The sequence below is a fragment of the Zootoca vivipara genome, chromosome 5 (assembly GCF_965207765.1).
Source record: "Zootoca vivipara chromosome 5, rZooViv2.hap1.1, whole genome shotgun sequence".
Lineage (NCBI taxonomy): Eukaryota > Metazoa > Chordata > Lepidosauria > Squamata > Lacertidae > Zootoca > Zootoca vivipara.
The window spans coordinates 94,010,487-94,036,866 of NC_142588.1; the positions used below are offsets into that span (position 1 = coordinate 94,010,487).

At 43.3% G+C, this 26,380-nt stretch overlaps 1 protein-coding gene across 1 annotated transcript in view; it reads right to left on the reverse strand.

Moving 5' to 3' along the window:
• LOC148685812 (maestro heat-like repeat family member 5) overlaps positions 1-16,425 on the reverse strand; it is a 50,938-nt gene extending 34,513 nt beyond the window's left edge. Inside the window, exon 1 of the mRNA XM_088669669.1 lies at positions 16,398-16,425. Coding sequence (XP_088525795.1) covers positions 16,398-16,425 — 28 coding nt within the window. The remainder of the gene's footprint in view (positions 1-16,397) is intronic.
• Between the last annotated feature and the right edge of the window lie 9,955 nt (positions 16,426-26,380).

Sequence of the window (26,380 nt, forward strand, 5' to 3'; positions counted from 1 at the left end):
CTCCTGCTGCTGCTGCTGCTCCTCCTGCAGCTGCTGCTCCTCCTCCTGCTGCTGCTGCTCTTGCTGCTGCTGCTGCTCTTGCTGCAGCTGCTGCCCCTCCTGCTGGCATTGCTGCCCCTCCTGCTGCTGTTGCTGCAGCTGCTGCCCCTCCTGCTGGCACTGCTGCCCCTCCTGCTGCTGTTGCTGGCGCTGCTGCCCCTCCTGCTGGTACTGCTGCTGCTGCTGCTGGCGCTGCTGCTGTTGTTGCCGCCGCTGCTGCCCCTCCTGCTTGCGCTGCGGGTGCTGCTGTTGTTGCTGCCGCTGCTGCCCCTCCTGCTGGCGCTGCGGCTGCGGCTGTTGTTGCTGCCGCTGCTGCCCCTCCTGCTGGCGCTGCGGCTGCGGCTGTTGTTGCTGCCGCTGCTGCCCCTCCTGCTGGCGCTGCGGCTGTGGCTGTTGTTGCTGCCGCTGCCGCCCCTCCTGGGCAGGATAGATTTTGTTTCGGTTTTTGAATTTTCTCCAAATAAACGACATCCTGCAAGAAAGAAAGGAAACGGCCCGCATAAGTCAATGGAAAGTGAAAAGGCCTGAAGTTCGACCTTGAAATCCAGGCCATTTCAGGAGGTGTTTGGACCCGGTGTCACCTGTGTCCTTGGACTCCAGGTCTGGGCGGATGGAAGCCAGGGAGGGGCCTGGCAAGAAGGGCAGCTGGAAGGGGCTGATTTGCCCCTTGAAAGCCCTCCAAGGCCTCGGGCCCACGGGGTCGCCTCTCCTGCTGTGCCCCAGAGGATCCAGCTGGCCTTTCCCCCAAGACGGAGCTGCTCCGCCAGGCCGTGGGGCAGGACGCAGGTGGACTTTCTTTCCTCTGCAATTGTTATTATACAGCCTATTAAGTTTGCCTGTTGTTTCAATTGGATTGAATGATCAGCCGTTACAGCAACTTAAACCCACCTGATTCCAACCTATCTATCACACTCTTCCACCAATTGGTGCTCTGTGATCTAGACAAACTTGAAAAGAGCCCCCCACTCTTTGGTGGGTATCTCCATTGGAAGTCATTTCAATTGATATTTATAAAGATAATTATGAACAAAAATCTAGAATGGAATAAAAAGGTACAATCTGGAAATATGGAGTAGGATGAATTTATCATTCTTAGGAAGAATTGTGGCAATCAAGATGAACGCATTGCCAAAAATGTTGTTTGTATTCCAGACAATTCCGCTTTCCAAAATGGCAAAAAGATATTTCAAAATTCATCTGGAAAGGGAAGGACCCAAGGATAAAATATAAAATACAGCCATAAAGACAGAGGAGGATTCTCCCAGATTTTAAACTTTATTAAGAAGTGGGCTGGGTTACTTGGTTCCGGGATTGGATCAAATTAGAAAATACAGATTTGTTTTCTTTTGTTTTTCCTTTTTCCTTTTTCATCAAATTTAATACAGATACCAAAAGAAAAATTACAAATAAGTACAAATAAACCTCAGTAAGGTAAAGGTAAAGGGGCCCCTGACCATCAGGTCCAGTTGTGATCGACTCTGGGGTTGCAGCTCTCATCTCGCTCTATAGGCCGAGGAAGCCGGCGTTTGTCCGTAGACAGTATCCGGGTCATGTGGCCAGCATGCAAAGCTGCTTCTGGCGAACCAGAGCAGCGCATGGAAACGCCGTTTACCTTCCCGCCGGAGCGGTCCCTATTTATCTACTTGCACTTTGATGTGCTTTCGAACTGCTAGGTGGGCAGGAGCTGGGACCGAACAACAGGAGCTCACCCTGTGGCAGGGATTCGAACCACCGACCTTCTGATCAGCAAGCCCTAGACACTGTGGTTTAAGCCACAGCACCACCTGGGTCCCTAAACCTCAGTAAAGACATATACAAATATAAAAAATTACATAAAAAGATATTACACCAAACCTTCCCCCTATCCCACCCACCACCTTATCATAAACAAATAATCCAATTTAACATATATTAAACTAAAATGCGACTTGCTTCCATCTATGCTGGACTTTGATTATACATATGTTGTCTTTTTTGTTGTGTTGTTATACTGTACTTTATTTTATAATATATTTTATGTTTATTTTGTTTTATTCCCCCCCCTTACAAGCTTTACCATACATATACCATTATTTCTGTCTCTGAACAATGTTTCAACTATCCTGATATTTGTTGGATGTCAAACTCAGCCAAGAGCATAAGGTCGAACAGATTCCTCACTGGCCTTGCAGACAATTTCATTGTGGGGTAGAAGTGGCAGGATCATTAGGTGGGAGTGGTCATGCTCTTCTGGAGTTTATTATTCAGCGGAAAGGAACAACCAAGCATACTAAGACTCAAATCTAGACTTTAAGAAAGCCGACTTCAGAAAACTTAGGGAAACGCTGGGTGAAATCCCATGGACAGTAATACTAAAAGGGAAGGGAGTTCATGATGGTTGGGAGTTTGTTAAAAAGGAGATATTAAAAGCACAACTTCAGGCAATACCAATGAGATGGAAACATGGAAGGTACCTAAAGAAGCCAGGGTGGCTATCTAAAGAACTTTTAACTGAGTTAAGATTTAAAAAGGATATGTACAAAAAATGGAAAAGGGGGGAAATCACCAGAGAGGAATTCAAACATATAGCCAGCACGTGTAGAGACAAAGTCAGAAAAGCTAAAGCACAGAATGAACTCAGGCTCGCCAGAGAGGTTAAAAGCAACAAAAAGGGCTTTTATGGGTATGTCCGTAGCAAAAGGAAGAACAAGGAAACAGTGGGGTCACTTAGAGGAGAAGATGGTGAAATGCAGACAGGGGACAGAGAATGGGCAGAACTCCTCAATGCCTTCTTTGCCTCAGTCTTCTCCAAAAAAGAAAACAATGCCCAGCCTGAAGAATATGGAGCAGATGATTCAACAGGGGAAACACAGCCCAGAATAAGTAAGGAGGTAGTACAAGAATCCTTGGCTAGTTTAGATGTATTCAAGTCTCCAGGGCCAGATGAACTACATCCAAGAGTATTAAAAGAACTGGCAGAGGTGATTTCAGAACCACTGGGAATAATCTTTGAAAATTCCTGGAGAACAGGCGAAGTTCCAGCAGGCTGGAGGAGGGCAAATGTTGTCCCTATTTTCAAAAAGGGGAAAAGAGAGGACCCAAACAATTACCGCCCAGTCAGCCTGACATCAATACCAGGAAAGATTCTAGAGCAGATCATTAAGCAAACAGTCTGTGAGCACCTAGAAAGAAACTCTGTGATCACTAAAAGTCAGCATGGGTTTCTGAAAAATAAGTCATGTCAGACTAATCTGATCTCATTTTTTGACAGAATTACAAGCCTGGTAGATGAAGGGAATGCTGTGGATGTAGCCTATCTTGATTTCAGCAAGGCCTTTGACAAGGTGCCCCATGCTATTCTTGTAAAGAAGCTGGTAAAATGCGGGCTAGACAATGCTACCATTCAGTGGATTTGTAACTGGCTTACTGACCGAACCCAAAGGGTGCTCATCAATGGCTCCTCCTCATCCTGGAGAGTAGTGACTAGTGGGGTGCCACAGGGTTCTGTCTTGGGCCCAGTCTTATTCAACATCTTTATCAATGACTTGGGTGATGGGCTTGAGGGCATCCTGAGCAAGTTTGCAGACGACACCAAATTGGGAGGGGTGGCTAACACCCCAGAGGACAGGATCACACTTCAAAATGACCTGAACAGATTAGACAACTGGGCCAAAGCAAACAAGATGAATTTTAACAAGGAGAAATGTAAAGTACTACACTTGGGCAAAAAAAAAAAAAAAATGAAAGGCACAAATACAGGATGGGTGAAACCTGGCTTGAGAGCAGTACATGTGAAAAGGATCTAGGAGTATTGGTAGACCACAAACTTGACATGAGTCAGCAGTGTGATGCAGCAGCTAAAAAAGCCAATGCAATTCTGGGCTGCATCAATAGGAGTATAGCATCTAGATCAAGGGAAGTAATAGTACCACTGTATTCTGCTCTGGTCAGACCTCACCTGGAGTACTGTGTCCGGTTCTGGGCACCACAGTTCAAGAAGGATACAAACAAGCTGGAACGTGTCCAGAAGAGGGCAACCAAAATGGTCAAAGGCCTGGAAACAAAGCCTTATGAGGAACGGCTTAGGGAGCTGGGTATGTTTAGCCTGGAGAAGAGAAGGTTAAGGGGTGTGATATGATAGCCATGTTCAAATATATAAAAGGATGTCATATAGAGGAGGGAGAAAGATTGTTTTCTGCTGCTCCAGAGAAGCGGACACGGAGCAATGGATTTAAACTACAAGAAAGAAGATTCCACCTAAACATTAGGAAGAACTTCCTGACAGTAAGAGCTGTTCGACAGTGGAATTTGCTGCCAAGGAGTCTGGTGGAGTCTCCTTCTTTGGAGGTCTTTAAGCAGAGGCTTGACAGGCATATGTCAAGAATGCTTTGATGGTGTTTCCTGCTTGGCAGGGGGTTGGACTGGATGGCCCTTGTGGTCTCTTCCAACTCTATGATTCTATGATTCTTTGTATATATTTTTAAACATTCCCAATTCTTTAATAGACTTTGTTTTGATTGTCCTCTAATAAGTTCTGTCAATTTTGCTGTTTCTGTGTATTCAATAAACTTATTTTGCCATTCAATTATTGCTGGTATTTTATTTCCTTTCCAATTCCTCGCAAGACGGCCTTCTTAAAAGAGCAATGCAAAGAAATAGAGGAAAACAATAGAATGGGGGAAACCAGAGATCTGTTCAAGAAAATTGGAGATATGAAAGGAACATTTTGTACAAAGATTACCATAATAAAGGACAAAAGTGGTAAGGACCTAACAGAAGCAGAAGACATCAAGAAGAGGTGGCAAGAATACACAGAGGAATTATACCAGAAAGATATGGAGGCCTCGTACACCCCAGGTAGTGTGGTTGCTGCTGACCTTGAGCCAAGCATCCTGGAGAGTGAAGTCAAATGGGCCTTAGAAAGCACTGCTAATAACAAGGCCAGTGGAAGTGATGATATTCCAGCTGAACTATTTAAAATTTTAAAAGATGATGCTGTTGAGGTGCTACACCGATTATGCCAGCAAGTTTGGAAACTCAGCAATGGTCAGAGGATTGGAGAAGATCAGTCTACATCCCAATTCCAAAGAAGGGCAGTGCCAAAGAATGCTCCAACTACCGCACAATTGCGCTCATTTCACATGCTAGCAAGGTTATGCTTAAAATTCTACAAGGCAGGCTTAGGCAATATGTGGACCAAGAACTCCCAGAAGTGCAAGCTGGATTTCGAAGGGGCAGAGGAACTAGAGACCAAATAGCAAACATGCGCTGGATTATGGAGAAAGCTAGAGAATTCCAGAAAAACATCTACTTCTGCTTCATTGACTATGCAAAAGCCTTTGATTGTGTCGACCACAGCAAACTATGGCAAGTTCTTAAAGAATTGGGAGTGCCTGATCACCTCATCTGTCTCCTGAGAAATCTCTATGTGGGACAAGAAGCTACAGTTAGAACTGGATATGGAACAACTGATTGGTTCAAAATAGGGAAAGGAGTACGACAAGGCTGTATATTGTCTCCCTGCTTATTTAACTTATATGCAGAATTCATCATGCGAAAGACTGGACTGGATGAATCCCAAACTGAAATTAAGATTGCCAGAAGAAATATCAACAACCTCAGATATGCAGATGACACAACCTTGATGGCAGAAAGTGAGGAGGAATTAAAGAACCTTTTAATGAGGGTGAAAGAGGAGAGTGTAAAATATGGTCTGAAGCTCAACATAAAAAACCCCAAGATCATGGCCACTGGTCCCATCACCTCCTGGCAAATAGAAGGGGAAGAACTGGAGGCAGTGAGAGATTTCACTTTCTTGGGCTCCATGATCACTGCAGATGGTGACAGCAGTCACGAAATTAAAAGACGCCTGCTTCTTGGGAGAAAAGCAATGACAAACCTAGACAGCATCTTAAAAAACAGAGACATCACCTTGCCTACAAAGGTCCATATAGTTAAAGCTATGGTTTTCCCAGTAGTGATGTATGGAAGTGAGAGCTGGACCATAAAGAAGGCTGATCGCCGAAGAATTGATGCTTTTGAATTATGGTGCTGGAGGAGACGCTTGAGAGTCCCATGGACTGCAAGAAGATCAAACCTATCCATTCTGAAGGAAGCCAGCCTTCAGTGCTCACTGGAAGGACAGATCCTGAAGCCGAGGCTCCAATACTTTGGCCAGCTCATGAGAAGAGAAGACTCCCTGGAAAAGACCCTGATGTTGGGAAAGATGGAGGGCACTAGGAGAAGGGGACGACACAGGACGAGATGGTTGGACAGTGTTCTCGAAGCTACGAACATGAGTTTGACCAAACTGCGGGAGGCAGTGGAAGACAGGAGTGCCTGGCGTGCTCTGGTCCATGGGGTCACGAAGAGTCGGACATGACTTAACGACTAAACAACCACTACAACAATTCCTCGCTACGAGCACTCTTGCCACTATGAGCACAAATTCTCTTATTTGTGGGGATCTCATTTGTAACTAATCCCAGCAAATATGCTTCTGGCTTTTTTAAAAATGACTTTTTATAAATCTTTTTTATTTCTTCATGGGCCTCATTCCAGAAAGGTCTTATTTCTTTGCACCCCCACCAAATATGATACATTGATCCTACCTTCCTCCCCCACAACAAACACTCTGTGAGGTGAGTGGGGCTGAGAGACTTCCGTGAAGTGTGACTAGCCCAAGGTCACCACCCAGCAGCTGCATGTGGAGGAGCGGAGACGCGAACTCAGTTCCCCAGATTACGAGTCTACCGCTCTTAACCACTACACCACACTGGTTCTCTTTCAGATCTGGCAAAGAGATAGAAACTGTGCCACTAAGAAAAAAAAACCCTGTGCCAATGCTAAGGCTGAGGTTCAAAGAAGAACCAGAGAACTAAAAAACACCTGGTGGATAAAAGAAAAGCTCAAGAGATCCAGCACTTAGCTGATACTCATGATGCACAGAGTTTCTTCAAAGCCACAAAGACCATCTATGGGCCAATAAATCATGGCATATGCCCCCTACGCTCAGCAGACGGTAACACACTTCTAAAAGATAAAGAAGCTATTGCACTGCCCTGGAAAGAACATTACCAACATCTCCTTAACTGCAGCTCCCCCGTAGCTGCTGAGGTCTTCTCACAAATGCCACAAAACAAGTTAGAGATGAGCTTGCAGCATCTCCAAATCTGGGAGAGTTGTGTACAGCTATTAAATACCAGATGAAAAACAACAAAGCCAGTGGACCTGACGGGATACCTTCCGAAATCTTCAAAGTGGGCGGAATTGAACTTACACAACAACTTCACAAGCTCATTGAAAAAATCTGGGAAAGAGAAGAAATCCCAGCAGACTTCAGAGACGCCAAAATTATCAATCTCTTTTAAAAAGGTGACAGAACTGATTGTGGACACTACTGAGGCATCTCTCTATTAGCTGCGGCCGGCAAAATTCTTGCAAGGATCTTAGCAAACCGTCTCGTAACAATATCCGAGGTGACCCTTCCTGAATCCCAAAATGGTTTTCAGTCTTCTAGGGAAACAGTGGACATGATTTTCACTGCTTGACAGCTTCAAGAAAAATGCAGAGAGCAAAACCAACCCTGTATATGGTGGTTATTGACTTGACTAAGGCTTTTGACACTGCAAATCGTAATGCCCTATGGACTGTCCTTCTGAAAATTGGCTGCCCAGATAAATTTGTAAACATCATTCGGCTCCTCCATGATCATATGACAGAAACAATCGCAGATAACAATGGCTCTCAAAGTGAACCATTCACAGTGGGAGCAGGTGTTAAACAGGGTTGTGTTATTGCCCCGACTCTATTCATTATTTTCATTGCCATGATCCTACACTTTGTCAATGGGAAACTTCCCACCAGAGTAGAAATCATATATCGAACAGAGATGGAAAGCTCTTCAATCTGAGCAGGCTGAAAGTGAAGAGTAAGGTTACCGTAACTTCCATCATAGAGCTTCAGTATGCTGATGACAATGTAGTGTGTGCACGCTCAGAGGATGACCACCAAACCATCCTAAATATCTTTGCAGAAGCTTACGAAAAGCTTGGCCTATCACTCAACATCCAAAAAACCAAAGTGCTGCACCAACAAGTACAAAATAACCCCTCTGCAGCGCCACAAATCTAACTCAATGGTGTAACATTGGAAAATGTCAATCACTTCTCCTACCTAGGCAGTTACCTTGCCACAAGGGCCAACATTGATGCCAAAATCCAGCATCGCCTGAGCTCTGCAAGTGCGGCTTTCTCCCGATTGAAGTGCAGTGTTTGAGGACCGGGACATTTGCAGGGAAACCAAAATGCTTGTTTACAAAGCTACTGTACTGCCAACCTTACTATATGCTTGTGAAACATGGACCACTTATAAACACCATCTCAAACTCCTCAAAAGATTCCATCAATGGTGTCTCCGAAAATTTTTACACATCACTTGGGAAGACAGGCGAACTAATATCAGTGTACTGGAAGAAGCAAAGATCACCAGTGTCGAAGCAATGATTCTTCAACATCAACTTCGTTGGACTGGTCATGTTGTGCGGATGCCTGATGATCGTCTTCCAAAGCAACTACTCTATTCCAAACTTTAAAATGGAAAGTGCAATGCTGGTGGTCAACAAAAGAGGTTCAAAGACTCTTTCAAGGCAAATCTAAAGAAAGGTAGTATAAACACTGACAATTGATAAACACTGGCCTGCGAGCGCTCCAGTTGGAGAACAGCCTTTACCAAAGGTGTCAGCAAATATAGTCCAGCAAATAAAGAGAGAGAAAATAACCCAGGAATGCACTTTAAATAAAAGGACATAATAATAATAACAACAACAACAATAATAATAACATATTTATTATTTACACCCTGCTCATCTGGCTGGGCTTCCCCTGCCACTCTGGGTGGCTTCCAACAAACATTAAAATACATCAAATATCACAGATTAAAAACTTCCCCAAACAGGGCTGCCTTTAGGTATTTTCTAAATGTCAGGTAGTTGTTTATCTCTCTGGCCTCTGATGGGAGGGCGTTCCACAGGGCGGGTAGACACATTCTACTCATGTAGACCAGGCATCCCCAAACTTCGGCCCTCCAGATGTTACGGGACTACAATTCCCATCATCCCCGGCCACTGGTCCTGTTAGCTAGGGATCATGGGAGTTGTAGGCCAAAACATCTGGAGGGCCGCAGTTTGGGGATGCCTGATGTAGACACATTCTACTCATGTCAAAACACCAGGCAGGGCCCACAAACAACCCAGAGATACATTTTAAATAAAAGGACCCATTCTACTCGTGTCAAAACACGCTGCCCAGGTTAACAACCAAAGGAAGCCCATTGGATATTACCTCTCACCACTAACTCCTCGACTCCTCAGAACTCTCACAGAAGAGGGCCCCTCCTCCCCAGCTTTCCTAGGCATGAGGTCACAGCAGCATTGTGACATCATCAGGGGGGAAATTGCAGTAAAAACAGCACAGCACAGGCCATTTCATTAAAAGCACATTTTAAATTTATATTCCATGTACTGTATGCTTTGGTTACCATTGAATTGTAGAGTCAAAAGGGACCCTGAGTGTCATCCAGTCCAACCCCCTGAAATGCAGGAATCTTTTGCGCAACATGGGGCTCAAACCCACGACCCTGACATTACAAGTCTCGTGCTCTATCAACTGAGCTGGAGTCTTGTTCAAAATTTTAGGCCTTTATAGATCCCTGCAGCCTTATAGCAAAGGATCCTCAGATTATTGGAATTCTTTTTTTAAATACAGTTATAAAATATTTTGTACTTCTTTGTTTTTACCACCTGAGGGACTGATTTGTTTCGGGGTGGGGGCTCCAGATCAGCTGGCTTTGCTCTGATCGTTCCTTTTTTAAGCCCCCTGTTTCCTCTCATTCGTTTGAGCAGCTTGCCCTGTTTTGCTGTCCGGAGGCCTAGCACGTGGCGCTGGGGAGTTTATTGTTGCCAGGGTTAGGGCTGCCTGGCCGTCTCCATCTTGAGGTTGGCCACATGGTCCGGCAGCGGCAGCCATTTTAAGAGTGGCACATTTTTAGGTCCCCAGCGCTGTTGGCTTTTGGAGTTCTTGCTAGCGAATTACAATGGTGCGGACGGACTGCCTTTCACAAGCAGGCTCTTTTGAGCTTGCATATTTTATCTCTCTTTCATTTTGCTTCTTTGCCTTATTCTGTGCTTGTTTAATTTGATTTAGGCTTGCTCAATACCAGAGGGCTATAGTACTGGGGGCTGGTTCTTCAATCACAGCGAACACTGCTTCTCTGGTTACAGGTAGGTAGCCGTGTTGGACTTACGTAGTCGAAACAAAATAATAAAAAATCCTTCCAGCAGCACCTTAAAGACCAACTAAGTTTTTATTTTGGTATGAGCTGTCGTGTGCATGCACACTTCTTCAGATACACTGAAATAGAAGTCCGCAGACGCTATATGTAGAAAAAGGGTGGGGAGGGGGTATCACTCAGAAGGGTGGTGGAAATGGGTGATTGACTGACTGATAGCTGTTGACGACTAAACGACTGTAAATGGTCTTGCATGAAAAAGCAAGGGGTGAGATGGCTGAAGATTGCTTTATCATGTATAATGAGTTAAGAATCCAACGTCTCTGTTCAAATCAACGTCTCTGACATCAGGAATTACAAGACAGAGAAACCAGTAGGAGAACACTTCAATCTCCCAGGACATTCTATACAAGATCTCAAAGTAGCTGTCAGTCTTACTACAAAAGAATTTCAGAAATAAACTGGAAAGAGAAGTTGCTGAATTGCAACTTATCACCAAGCTTAAAACCACGGAGAGACCTGGTTTGAACAGAGACGTTGGATTCTTAACTTATTATACATGATAAAGTGATCCCCTTGCTTTTTCATGCAAGACCATTTGCAGTCGTTTACAGTCATCAACAGCTATCAGTCAGTCAATCAATCAATCACCCATTTCCACCACCCTTCTGGGGACTTCTATTTCAGTGTATCTGAAGAAGTGTGCATGCACACGGAAAGCTCATACCAAAATAAAAACTTAGTTGGTCTTTAAGGTACTGCTTCTCTGGGTCCTAGTGCCCCAACTAGTTTTCAAGATTCCACTTCTACCATGAGTCTATTGCTGGCAGTGGCTGCTTCTCCCTAGCAAAGAAACTTATATAGTCAATTAAACACTGCTTATATTCCCACTTATTTATTTGATGGTCTCATTTGGTGTTTCTAGTGCCACTTAATCATAGGCAATTTTACATTTCAGAAAGCATTCACGACACTGCCGGAATTTTGTCTATTTTAATTGATTTTAGTTTCTGTTCTCTTCCATCCCGGCAAATTTAAATTGATTGCTGTTCCAGCAGCCTGAGAATTTAAATGGATTGCTTTCGTTGTTGCCCAGTCAGTTACACCCCTCTGCTTATACTTAGGTTCAGGACATTACACGGGTTTAATGTTATTTACAAGGCCATTTAATTTTTACCATTTAATTCCAATGGTGTGTTAGCTTCCTGCAGTGTTTCTCGATTTATTTAGTCCTCCTCCTGTAGGGGCTTATGCATTGCAGGTTTGATTCCCATGTGGGACAGCTGCTTATTCCTGCATTGCAGGGGGTTGGACTAGATGACCCACAGAGTCCCTTCCAAATCTACAGTTCTATTGAACTCATTTTCCCAGCATACATATACTTTACTGTCTTTTTAATCAAAGCAACCTTGTGGCACCTTAAAAAAATTCAAGGTGTGGTCTCCTTTCTGAAAAGTAAAGGGTCCCACCCCCACCTTCAAGGGGCAGAGGGAATGAAATGCTTTTTTAAAGGGACCTACTAAAGCTGGTGGGGTAAAACATGTTCACTTAGAATAGCAGTTCTGCCCTAACTATGTCTACTCAGAAGTAAGCCCCATTGAACTCAATGGGACTTGCTCCCAAGTAAGTGGGGTTTAAGATTGCTGCTTCTCTGTTCAAATGGGAGTTTTTATTGCATCATCATGGGACAACCCCCGTGCATGTTTCCAGAGAGATAAGTAAGTCCTGCTGTGTTGGATGTGAGGCCTGATCTTTTGGGAATACAGTTGAGGATTGCTGAATCTGCAAAATTCCTACTGCCGCTTCCTGGAGAGTAAGGCCCACTGAATTCCACAGGGCCTACTTCTGAGAAGACATGGTTAGGATTGCAGCATTCAAGGTATTTGGTAGTATTCGGATTCAGGGAAAAACAGGTTTGATTGGCAGGGGAGCAATAAAACAAAGCTGGTACGTTGCATTTTTTAAGGGTAGTATTTTGTGTTTGTGTGTAACCTCCTCTTTGCCACTTCAGTTGTGGAGAGTGTGAGAGAACCTGACTTGCAATGGGCAAAACGGAAGGTGAGGAGGCCACAGTTTTCCAGTAACAATTGGCCAGCCTGATTGTGCAAGTCCAAGGAAGAAGAGGCAAGCCTGCTCTTTCCTCCCAGCCCTACTGCCAGGAGAATTGCTACTTCTCTTTTCCTTTCTCTTGTGGGGCTTTGCCTTTCAATAGCTGCCTAGCAGGCAGGAATGCTACGGTTCACCATTCCTTCAAGCAAGGGGACTGACTGCACCTGTTGAGTTTCTGGCTGCAAGAAACTTAACCCAGAAGGTGGCAGCCTGCATCTCTTGAGTGCATTCAAAAGAGAATTCTTTCTTCTCCTTGGATCCCATCCTTCCTGCCAAGGAGCTTCCCTGTGTCCCCACCCACATTGAATTCTAACAAAAACAATAATATGAAGCAGGTTAGGTTGCACTGTAGTTCAGCTGCAATAATTGAGGGTGGATTTGAACTCTGACCTCCTTGGTCAAAAAGTCTTCTGCGTGCTACATTAACTCTGTTTTAGAACCATTCACATTTAAAGGTGTGGGTTTCAAGTTTCCAGAACAGCTTCACCCACATTAGCTTGGCAATTTGGGCACCAGACCCCCCCCTGTAATATTGACCAGTTCTGTACTATATGCAGAGTGTGTTGAGAGGAAGAGCGCCGTCAAAGGTAACACGGGGGGGGGGGGAGGCGAGGCTCCCTTGGGTGCTTTACATGCCACTCAACAGAGTGGGGGGGTCACACAAATTTTTTTTGCACCCGGGTACCAGTTTACCTTGCTACTCCCCTGCTCTAAGGTACTACTGGACTATTTATATATATATTTTTCTATATTTCAGCTGCGTCAGACCAACACGGCTACCTACCTGAATCTAGACAATTCAACAGTTGGTCTGTGAGCCTTTAGAAAAGGCTCTCCTATACTGAGATGCTTAAATGTTTCTTGGGTTGCCCTTCAGTCTTCCTGCCACTTGCCACCTTTTCCTGCCTCTCCAGTGTGTCCTGCCCCACCCTTTCAGAACCCCTGTGCTGGGGGGGGGTCCCCCTCCAACTCCACCATTCTACAATCCCAGAGGGACCCTTCCCAGGTAAGAGCCAGGCCCAGAACCTGGCTGATGCTCAGTTTTGGGACAGTTTTGGGACCCTTTATTTCACTAGGCAGACCTCCCCAACATCTGTGCCTGTGCACGACTCTCCCGGCTCAGCGAAATGTCCGGCGACCGATCTGGATAAGTGCTTCCTCCCTGCCCTTTTCTGCCCACCAGGCTGCTGCTCTGCTCTTGGCTCTCAAAGGTTCAGGGGGACCGGCTGACCCACAAGATTGCCAAAGCTCACCTGCTTCCACTCGGCTGCCTCCTTCAGTGGAATCGGCACTATTCCAGGTGCCCCATAATCCCTGTCCGGCATTTGCAAGATCTTGATCTGTTGGTGTGGCAGCACCTGCCCTGTGGAACTCCCTGCCTCTTGAGATCAAGCAGGTGCCTTTGCTGCACTCTTCTGAGCACCTGCTAAAATCATCCTTGTCTAGGCCAGCCAGCCTGAATGTTAAGAAATGCTGGTGTGAATGTTAATCCATTTTAACTTGTTGTGTGTCTGCCTGATTTTCCTGTTTTATCTTTTCGTAACTGCTTTGATGTTGATGTTGTTGTTTTTAGAAAACAAAAACAGTGTATAAATTTTGTGAACTAAATAACGGGTCCCCATTTGTCAGCTCCCTTGCTGTGCATATGTGTGTGTGTGTGTGTGTGTGTGTGTGTGTGTGTGTGTGTGTGTTGTGTGTTTGTGTGAAGCTAGAGCAGCTGCTTTGCATTCAGAACATGCAAGTTTCAGTCCCCTGTCTGAAATTTGGGAGAGCTGCTGCCAGTCAGTGGAGGAAATATGGAGCTAGATTAGAGGGAAGGACCCAGCTGGAGGGGAAAGGGTGGTCTGGAGCACCAGGCTTCTCCTCAGTATTTTAAAATGACAGTTGTTTCTAGTGGTTGGGAGGGGAAATATAACACCGCTGTGCGTCCTTGGCTCCATTTCTCAGATGCAGCAGCCCCCCCCCCTCTTCTTTGCCAGAAGTCCTGCCTTTTGGGTCAGAAGGCTGGTTGTGGGGGGAATAACACAACACAGTCTTCTTGAAAAGTAAGAACAACATTTTACTCTCATTCAGGGGACAGCAATAATATTGTGGTTACATGTAGCATCCCAGGGATTTATTGTAATCTGTTTAGTACAGATCTGGCCAAAAGGGCATCCTGCATTCCTCTTTGGCAACATCCTTCCTACCATAAAGATCCAAAGTGCCTTTGACGTAGATCTGCTATCTTTCACAGGTTCCTGTGTGTTTTACTGCTTTACAATTTCCTGCCTCTGTTCACATGCTTTGTAGTATTTAATTTTGGATTGCCACCTTGATTATAATAAAAATAGCCTGCAGGGGGAGGAGAGGACTTCATTCTTGTTCTCTCTCTCAGGGCTTCTTGCTGGTCAAAAGCTCTCTTTGTCTGTCTTTCTTTCCCCCTTTTCCTATACTCATGAGTAGACTCCCACAGTTACAGTGCAAAGAAGTGTGAGCTACATCAGCCTTTCTGCTTGTGGGCTCCATCCTATGTGAAGGTTGAGCCATGTGCTGGCTAAGAGCCAGGAGAGCCCAAGAGGAAAAGAGGAGGAGCGTAAGGGTCCAAGAGAGAGATGGTTGGGTGGCCAGCCCTTTTATTGGGTTAGCTAGGGACATGCCCACCTACCTGGTCACATACAGGGGGAGGTCATGCACAAGAAGTCCTCCCTGTCTGGAGCCACATTCCCCTGGGGGTCCATTCCAGGCAACAAGAAAAGGTTGTACTTGACTGCTATAGTAGGATCAGATCTAAAATGACTGATCCTCTTTTTTTTTTTGCATAATCAAACTTTATTGAAAAGTAATGTCTTACAGAAAATTTACAGAAGAAAAAAAAAGAAGAGAGGAAAAAAGAAAAGAAAAAATGAAATAAAATAAAAAACATTATCATTTCATCATCTAAGTATCTAATACATCAAAATTCTGCCATTGACTTCCCATCACCATCTGCAACTTGTCTCCTTTATATTCTTTATGTACTGACATTCCTCATCATAATCTTATTATTTTTTTGTACATAATAAAGCTTATTCTACCAATTTGTCTGAGTGTTTGTTATATGCCCATCAATTCAAAACTGCCATGAAGATTCCTTTCCTATTATCAATTTCTTGCATATAATTCCTAAATTTTCCCCACTTTTCCATAAATGCCTGTTTGGATTTTCCCTTTAAACTATCAGTTAGCTGAGCCATTTCCATAAAACCCAATAGCTTAACTTGCCACTCGCCAACTGTGGGGATTTTATCTCCTTTCCAGTTGGCAGCTATCAGCAGGCGGGCTGCCGCCGTCGCATACAGGAAATGCTCTCTGTATTTTACTGGCAGATCTGTGTTCAGGATTCCGAGGAGAAAAGCCTCTGGCTTTTTTGTGAAGTTGATCTTAAGCATTTTTTTCAGCTCCTCATATATCTGATTCCAAAACACTTTAATTTTGCGGCAGGTCCACCACATATGTATCATATCTCCTTTTGCCTCTCCACATCTCCAACATACATTTGCAATGCTTTTATACATTCTAGACAGTCTGGAGGGCGTAAGATACCACCGGTATAACATTTTATACATATTTTCTTTAATCGTATATGATACCGTAAATTTCATATTGTGTTCCCACAGCTTTTCCCATTCCTCCATCATAATTGCATAGCCAAAGTCCTGGGCCCATTTTATCATGACTTCTTTCACTGCTTCGTCCATTACTTCCAGCTCAAGCAGGAGGTGATACATTTTAGATATTGTCTTATTATTACTATTCATCAGATCTTTTTCTAATCTGGACATTTCTGAATTGAATCCTATTTTTTTGTCCTCCTTAAAAGCTTCATTTAATTGATGGTAATCTAACCAACTTACTAATTCATTTTTAACTTCATCATATCCTTTTAATTTAAATTGTTCGTCCTCCTTTATCAGCAGTGATCTATATGTAGCCCATTTGTCCTTATTAGTTTTTTTCCTTACCGCCTTGGCTTCCACCGGCGAAATCCATAAAGGAGTTTTTGGCTCCAAAAGATTTTTATATTCCACCCACACTTTATAAAGGGAACCTCTTATTATGTGGTTACTAAACCCTTTGTGTACCTTAGTCTTGTCATAATGTACATATGCGTGCCAGCCGAACCTTAAATCAAATCCTTCTAAATCCAGCTGACTGGTTCTCTGGAGCAGAAACCAGTCTTTTAACCACGTGAAGCAGGCCGCTTCATAATATAAATTCAGATCGGGGAGACCGAATCCTCCCCTCTCTTTTCTGTCTATAAGCAACTTGTGCTTTATTCTCGGCCTTGCTCCGTGCCAAATGAATCTGGAAATTTCCTTCTGCCATTCTTTTATACATCCTGTATTGCGTATTATTGGGATGTTTTGAAACAGAAAAATCAGTTTTGGTAATATGCTCATTTTTATTACCGAAATCCGTCCCAGAAATGATAATATCAGTTTGTTCCAATTTATCAAATTTCTTTTAATTTCTTCCCATACTTTGGTATAGTTGTCTTGATATAAATTAATATTTTTTGGAGATATCCAGATTCCTAAGTATTTGATTTTGCCACAAAACTTTAGTTGAGTTAACCGTTCAATTTCAATTTTCTCATCCATTGATAAGTTTTTAGCCAGCATTTTAGTTTTGGTGTTATTTAATTTGTACCCCGCCACCTTGCCGAATTCCTCTATTATTTCTAACATTTTCCTTATGCTTTCCTTTGGGTTCTCCGTCGTGACTATCAGATCGTCCGCATAGGCGCGTAGTTTGTACGTCCTCCTACCGAGTGTTACTCCTGTTATTTCCTTTTCTTCTCTGATTTTGTTATTTAGTATTTCCATCACTAGAATAAAAATTAGAGGGGACAGGGGGCAACCCTGTCTGGTCCCTTTATGTATATCACACTCGTTAGAGATATTATTATTTACCAATAATCTTGTCCTTTGTGTGGTGTATATTGCTCTAATTCCGTTACAAAAGAGCTTCCCAAACTCCATTTGCTCCATAGTGGCCCTCATAAATTTCCAAGAGATTTGGTCGAACGCCTTTTCGGCGTCGACCGCTATTAGGACTCCTGGCTTGTCAATTTTCATATCTAAATATTTGATAATATTAATAATATTTCTGATGTTATGTTGCATTAATCGTTTAGGGAGAAAGCCCGCCTGGTCCTCATGAATTATTGTTGTTAGTACATTCTTTAAACGGTCAGCTAAAATGGAAGCAAACAACTTGTAATCGTTATTAAGTAACGAAATTGGTCTGAAGTTTGATGGTAGAGATAAGTCTGTTCCCTGTTTGGGAATTAGAGTTAAATAACTTTCTCCCCATGTTAGAGGCATTTCACCATTTTCTAATACGTTATTCATTATCTCCTTTAATGGATCTGTAACGGTTTCCTCAAGCCTTTTATAATATATTGCCGATAGCCCGTCAGGACCTGGACTCTTCCCTAATTTAGCTTTTTTTATAGCTTGGCTAATTTCAAATGTAGTGATCCGTGCGTTAAGATCTTTAATATACTCCTTGGGAATTTTCCCCAAATTATTTTTTTCCAGATATCCTTTTACTTCTTCATCAGTTTCTTTACCTTCACTATATAATTCCCGATAGAAGTCCAAGAAAATCTTTTCAATCTCTTTTGGGTTAGAAGTGTAATTATCTCCCTGTTTCATTTTATTTATAACTCTCTCATTTTGTCTGTTTTTTAATTGCCAGGCAAGTAACTTGCCTGGCTTATTGGCTTGTTCGAAATTCTTTTGCCTCAACATTTTTATTTTCCACTGGATGTCTTCTTCTAAAATCATTGAGTACTGTGTCTGTAGTATTTTTACATTTTGTTTAATTTTTTCATTCTTTGGGTCTTTATCGAGGTCCACTTCATATTTCCTTATTTCATCCCTGAGTTTTTGTATCTTTTTTTCCTTTTCTTTCTTTTGAATTGCGCTCTGATTGATAAAGAATCCTCTTATCACTGCCTTTCCGGCATCCCATACTGTCGTGATAGGGGTTTCTTTATGCAAATTAAATTTAAAGAATTCTTGAAGAGTCTCTTTAGCTTTCTCAATTATTACCTCATCATACATTAGGGATTCATTTACTTTCCATCTTTTAAATCCAGACATTCCTTTATTTATCCAAACAAGTACAGGGTTATGATCCGATAAGGTTCTGGGCTGAATTTCGGCTTTAGCGATACTTACTGTCAGTTCATTAGGAATCCAAATGGCATCGATCCTGCCTGAGGTCTTATTCGGCTCGGAAAAGTGTGTGTACTCTCTTTTCATTGGATGTTTTGTTCTCCATGCGTCCTTCATATGTAATGTTTCCATCGCTTGGGAAAATATAACCGGTAATTTACTTTGCTTAGAGCTCTTGCCATTCTTTTTATGTGATCTGTCTATATCAGGTGCGATAACCCCATTTAAATCTCCCAACAAGATTGTCTTCTCTGCCACGTATTCTATTAGTTTTTTCTCCAATTTTTGGTAAAATTTCTTTTGTCTCTTGTTTGGTGCGTATATTCCAATTATTACGATCTTTTCTCCTTGTGATGTGATTTCAATGATTACTATCCTCCCTTCCGAATCTTTAAATAACAATTTGGGTTCCAAATAATTTTTGGCATAGATCACCACACCCCCTTTTTTCTTAGTATTATGAGCAGAAATAAATTCCTGCCCTAATTTTTTGTTGGAGAGCACTCTTATATGTTTCTGCATTACGTGGGTTTCCTGAAGACAGATCACATCGATTTTTTGCCTAATTAGTTCATGTTCTACCTTATTTCTTTTTGTCTTTTCATTCAGTCCATTCACATTCCAAGTCAAAAATTTAAGGTTCATTCCTCTATTATTTTTATTTTTATTTTTTATATTTTTAATATTATATTCCCCCCCCCTTTTTTTCCCCGATTGCTTTTATTCACTTTATTATGAAGAAAGATAATAGTTTAAAATAAAGAAGAACGATTCACCAAACTACAAATCAGAACCAAATGAAAATATACCAGTTTCAACTCCTGGTTGAATGATTACAATAATAAAGACTTAAAACACAAAAATCCACCTCTCTAGCTCTCTTCCACTTCTACTGGGTTATCAGAATCCGAATCCTCCCCTCCTCCACTTGCCCTTCTCACTTTTCCTAATTGTTTCGCATATTTTCTCCAATATTTCGCTGCGTCTTCTGGCACCATGAACTTTCGTCTTTTACCTTTAAAGAAAAACGAAAACCCCTCTGGATATTCCCATCGATGGGTTATCGTTTTCCCTCTCAGTGCTTCTACGTATGGCTTGAATTTTTCCCGTTTTTTCAAGAATCTGGAAGGTATATATTTATGAATAATTACATCGCTCTCATCAATTTGTAATCTTTTTTTGTTACTCATTTGCAGGACTTTATCTCTAATATCTAACGTTTTGAAGGTTACCAAACAATCCCCCGGCCAATTATTTTCCTTTGCAACCTTTGATCTTATTCTAAAAGTCCTGTCTATATGCTGTTCCATTTCATGTTCGCTAATTTCTAACCATTTGGCAAGCTCTAAAGTCACTTTCTTTCCAATTTGCTCATCCGGTTTCTCTGGTATAGCTCTTAATCTCAAGGTGTTCTCTCTTCTATGCATCTCAATCATAGAGACTGCGTCCATCACAGCCTCATGTGTTTGTTTCATTTCAGCCATCTCCTTCCTTACCCGTTCCCCCTCCCTCTTCAATTCCCTGTTTTCATTCTGTAATTTCCTCACTGACTCTTCTAAGCTTATAGTCTTGCCTTTTAGATCTTGCACTATTGTCGTAAGCTCTGCATTTTTTTCCCCAATTCATTCATCTTCTCACTTAATTCTGTTACAATCTTAGCATTCCCGTCTATCTTTTCCCCAAAACTATCCAATTTTCCATTTACATCTTTTTTCATATCGACAATGTCCCTTTTTAAACTTAAAATTAATTCTTTCACGTCCAAATTTGCATCCATATCTGCTCCTGACCCTCTTCTAGCTTGGTTGCCAACGTTCCCTGTTAATGCAGAAGTTGCCAATTTTTTGTTGACCCCCTCTCTTTGGGATCCCATATCTCCCCAACACTCCTTGTGTATATATATATAAACCGGCAACAAAAAAGAAAAGAGAAGAAAGAGGAATGTGAAGTCAAAATCAGGGTGTGTGTGTGTTCACAATGCAGTCTTTTTGGTTTGGCAATGCTTAAAACAAAGAGCTAACCAAAAAATAATTAGTCACAATATATCCGCTGTTAACAGAAGTCTTTAACTTCCTTGACTGTTGGCTGCTCCTCTTGTCCTCTTGCTCACCCAGCAAACTGCTCCAAGAAAAGTTTTTGTTTATTCTCTGGGTGGAGGCTATGGCTGTGAGTTATATAAATTTTAGGTTATTGGATGCCTTATTACCATCTTCCTAGAGGTGGCGCTCTTTCTAAATAGCGTTGTCCTGAGCAAAGATTTTTTCTTGTTCCCGCTGTGACTCAGCAGTTCAGATAAAGTCACTTGCCAATATGATATCCTGTTTAGCCAATAACAAGGAAAAGTTCAAGAAAAGGAAAAGGTTCAAGAATCTTTTAAGCTCTTCTCATAACTGTTCCTCCAAATTCCTTCTTAAGTGCCAGAAATTCCTCCCCAAAATTATTTTCAATACGATTCAATCTCATATGTTTCAGTCATGGTAAGCTTTGGAGGGGAGTAGTATCTTTTACAGTTCAGTCATTTTAAGTCCATCCCATCCGACAGAACTCCAGTGAAAAGAAAGATAATACCTTTCTCAGGAATTACTGCTACAATGTTGTTATCCCGCTTTGTCCTTACCCTCCGTTGACTGCTACAAATTCTCAGGGATTACTGCTACAAATGTGTCTACCGTTCTTCAGGCAGCCCAAAGAGCGAAAAGAGTAACTGTTTTCTTGCAATCTTTGATGTTGTTGAGTTGGTTTTTAAGCAAAGCGGAACGCTGCAGAGGTGATTTCGTGCACCGCCATTAAATTAGCTTGCCGACCTTCTCTTTCTCCCTATAATTCACCGCTTCCCTCGGTCTTTCAAAAGACCTCCGGGCTTGGGAGAGCTGCGTATTACCTTAGGTCGGGTAATTCCCTTGGAGGTTTCACCGCTTGCTTGCTTCGGGTTTTCCTGGCTTTCTCGGCTGGGGCGGGATCTTAAGGTAGGCGTCCCGGGGAGGTTCCTCTCCACCGCGCTTGTCCGCTTGGTGCCGGAGCTTCCCCGACGCTGCTGCCGATCAGTTAGGTCTGGAAACCCTCCACGACCTTTTTGGAGGGGGGCTTTGAAGCCCAATGCCCCCCCTGTCCGCCCTTTTCGAGTGCGCTAGCGAAGAGCGACCCGCCGGCGCGTCCGAAGCTGATCCGCGGGAAACCGGAAGTCTAAAATGACTGATCCTCTTGTTGCTTCTCCCACTTTCTGGACAATGAAGTTGTCTGCAAGGCCAGTGAGGAATCTCTTTGACCTTATACTCTTGGCTGAGTTTGACATCCAACAAATATCAGGATAGTTGGAATCCCCCATTACTACTATCTCACTTCCTTTTGAATGCTTGGCCATCTGTTTCAGGAAGGCATCATCTGTGTCCTCAGTTTGGCTTGGGGATCTATAGTAAACTCCCACAATGAGATCACTGTTATTTTCCTCTCCCTTAATTTTGACCCAGATACTCTCAATATGGCTTTGAAGTTTTAAATCCTGGATCTCTTCACAGGTATACACATCCCTGACATATAACGCTACTCCTCCTCCTTTCCTGTTTGGTCTATTTCTCTTAAATAGATTGTATCCTTCTATTACTACATTCCAATCATGAGACTCATCCCACCAGGTTTCAGTGATGCCTATTATGTCGTATTTAGTTTGCTGTACCAAGAGCTCAAGTTCATCTTGTTTCTTTCCTATGCTCTGTGCATTAGTATACAGACATTGAAGACCATTGATCATTCCCCCATGTCTCTTATTTAAGGATTTTTTCCTCCCACCACTAAGTCTGTGTGCTGTTTGCTCCATTTGGTCCTTGACATTTGGATGATCATCTTCAGCACTTGGTAGACTCCTACCTTCAGGACCACTGTCTCCCCCCCCCCCACACACATAAGTCAGTTTAAAGCCCTCCTGATGAGGTTTTTGAGTCATGGCAAAAACATTCCTCCCAACTTTTGTGAGGTGCAGCCCATCACTTGCCAGAAGTCCATCTTCAAGAAACTGCAGACCGTGATCTAAGAATCCAAACCGTTCCAGCTTGCACAATTTGCGAAGCCAGTTGTTCCACTTCCCCTATTTTCCCCTCTCTCCCTGGGCCACGTTGTTCAAGTGGGAGGACAGATGAGATGACAATTTGTGCATTTAATTGCTTCAACTTCCTGCCCAGAGCCTCATAATCACTTTTGATCTTCTGAAGGCTATGGCTTGCAGTGTCATTGGTTCCCACGTGGACCAAAAGGAAGGGGTATTTGTCGGTGGGATTTATGATTCCTTTCACCCGTTCTGTTACATCTTGGATCTTGGCTCCAGGGAGACAGCACACCTCTCGAGACGTCTTATCAGGCCCACAGATCACTGCTTCTGTACCCCTCAGTAGGGAATCCCCTTTCACCACTACACGCCTCCTCATAAGCTTGGTCAGGATTATTCCATGTGCTCTCCCTGCCAAAGTCACCTGCATACTCTATCTTAAAGCTGAACCTGGCAAAGAATTATTCCCACCTGACCTGCCTCTGATTTACCGTATTTTTTGTTCCATAAGACGCACCTTTTCCCTCCTAAGAAGTAAGAAGAAATGTCTGCGTCTTATGGAGCAAATGCATGGTCCCTGGAGCTGAATTGCCCAGGGGCTAAAGGCAGATCGTGCTTTTTTAAAAAAGAAAAAAGAAAGAGCTAAAGGCTAACAAGAGGGAATGAGCGCATTGAAAGGAACCCACTCAGCAGCTGATTGCAAGAGATCGGGGAGGGAGATAAGAGAGCTAGCTCCCTTCCCGGCCCCTTGCCTAGGCCTCAATTGTTGTCTGCAGAGGGAGACATGTGACTGGCTGATTAGATTATCTGTCTGGAAACTGTAGAAATGGGTCCCTTTCCTAGAGAAGCTGCAGAACTGTGAGTTGAACCCCATAAAAACAGGATTTCCCCCCCCCCCTTTGCAAGGAAACTAAGCAACTTTGAGCTGATCCTAAAAAATGGAGCTTTCCCCCTTTGCAAAAAAGATGCACAATTCCACAGTTTCTATCTTTTGTGGTTCTGGCCCTTTGTGGTTCCACATGTATCAGATACTCCTTTGAGGCAAAAACCTTCAGCCTTTAAAAAGTTGCTTGCGCCTCTAAGGTCCAAATGAAAGGTTTCTTGCCTCGCAAGCAATCTGTGATAGGTGCAATTATTTGTGAGTAACTGGGCACAAATTTACAGTAATAATTGCTAAACCCCAGAAGTCTTTGCATGTCCTTCTTCGTCTTGGGCTGCTGCATGGCTCACCTCTGCTCTGCCGTTGCGAAGAGGAAGAGAGACTTCCGGAATGCTGACAAGGTGTGATGTTCCCTCTTCACAGTAACGCTCCAGTACACTCAGCATGATATTGACAGACTTTATTACATACTAGCTGGCCCTCAGAACCCTCCCCTGCTACTGACGAAGCAGCGCATTCTGGCTCTTCCCTGATGTACTAGTTCGCTGGATGTCCAAACATAGTCTGTTCTTGCTGCTGATTGATTTGGCTCTGAAAAGTGAGTACTGCAAATTGTTTTTCTAATGGGTGTCTTCATCTCCAAACATCTACCAGATTACAACTTTCTACTAAGGAGAAGAAAGTTTTGGGTAAATTTCCTTCTTTTGATTTCATTTTCCCCCTTAATCTGTCCATTTCTAACAAGACTACCCCATTCATGTCCCCCATTATATATATTTTTTGATCAACATAGTCAAACAATTTCTCTTCTAAAGGTTTGTAAAATTCAGTCTTACAGCCGTTTGGTACATAAATTCCGACAATTAACAAGCCACGTGACTTGTACTGCAATCACCTTACCTTCCTTTCCTTGAAGATTTCATAGAATCAGAGAGTTGGAAGAGACCGCAAGGGCCATCCAGTCCAACCCCCTGCCAAGCAGGAAACACCATCAAAGCATTCCTGACATATGCCTGTCAAGCCTCTGCTTAAAGACCTCCAAAGAAGGAGACTCCACCACACTCCTTGGTAGCAAATTCCACTGCCGAACAGCTCTTACTGCCAGGAAGTTCTTCCTAATGTTTAGGTGGAATCTTCTTTCTTGTAGTTTGAATCCATTGCTGCGTGTCCACTTCTCTGGAGCAGCAGAAAACAATCTTTCTCCCTCCTCTATATGACATCCTTTAATATATTTGAACATGGCTATCATATTACCCCTTAACCTTCTCTTCTCCAGGCTAAACATACCCAGCTCCCTAAGCTCTTCCTCACATAAGGCATCGTTTCCAGGCCTTTGACTATTTCGGTTGCCCTCCTCTGGATTTCCCATGCTTCAAATTTTTGTTTTATATACAAAACCACCCCCCTCTTCTTACTCCTATCTAACATATAAATTCATTCCCTAGTGTTTTATTAACCAAAATTCTTCTATGTTTTCTAGCTACATGAGTCTCTTGTAAACAGATAATGTCCAAATTCTTTTTCAACAAAACATGCCCAATTTTATTTCTTTTATTTTTATTGTTTAAACCATTAATGTTTTAATGTCCACAATTTTAATGCCATCTTGGTTTCCTTGAATTTTTGTTAAAAGAAAAGAGAAAAAGTCTTTAAACATCTTCTTCTTCCTCCTTATTATCTTTATTATCTTCTTCTAGGTTTGGGGTGGTTGCTGCTGGGTCTTCTTCCTTGCCTAGCTCTTTGTATCTTCTCATGAATTTCTTTATGAGAAATAGTAGAATGAGACTCTTTCCGGGAATTCCCATTTGAATTCAATCTTGTTTTTTCTCAGTATTTGTGTCAGAGTCTTAGGACGCAGACAAGTCAGTGCGCTGAAGAGCAGCAGTTAGGGCCAGACGCAGCTGAGGTAGACAATCCAGGTCAAAGTCAGCAGTCATGGCCAGGTGAAGTCGAGGTACGCAATCCAGGTCAAAGTCAGCATTAAGGGCCGGATGAAGCCGAGAAATGCAATCCAGGTCAAAGTCGGCGGTCAGGGCCAGATGAATCCGAGGTAGGCAATCTAGGTCAAGCCAGCAGTCAGGGCCAGATGAAGCCGAGGTAGGCAATCTAGGTCAAGCCAGCAGTCAGGGCCAGATGAAGCCGAGGTAGGCAATCCAGGTCAAAGTCAGCAGTCAGGGCCAGGTGAAGCCGAGGTAGGCAATCCAGGTCAAAGTCAGCAGTCAGGGCCAGACGAAGCCGAGGTAGGCAATCCAGGTCAAAGTCGGCAGTCAGGGCCAGATGAAGCCGAGGTAGGCAATCCAGGTCAAAGTCAGCAGTCAGGGCCAGATTAAGCCGAGGTACGCAATCCAGGTCAAAGGCAGCAGTCATGGCCAGGTGAAGCCGAGGTAGGCAATCCAGGTCAAAGTAGGCAGTCAGGGCCAGATGAAGCCGAGGTAGGCAATCCAGGTCAAAGTCAGCAGTCAGGGCCAGGTGAAGCCGAGGTACGCAATCCAGGTCAAAGTCAGCAATCAGGGCCAGATGAAGCCGAGAAACACAATCCAGGTCAAGCCAGCAGTCAGGGCCAGATGAAGCCGAGGTAGGCAATGCAGGTCAAAGTCGGCGGTCAAGGCCAGATGAAGCCGAGGTAGGCAATTCAGGTCAAAGTCGGCGGTCAGGGCCAGATGAAGCCGAGGTAGGCAATCCAGGTCAAAGTCAGCAGTCAGGGCCAGATGAAGCCGAGGTACGCAATCCAGGTCAAAGGCAGCAGTCATGGCCAGGTGAAGCCGAGGTAGGCAATCCAGGTCAAAATTGGCAGTCAGGGCCAGATGAAGCCGAGGTACGCAATCCAGGTCAAGCCAGCAG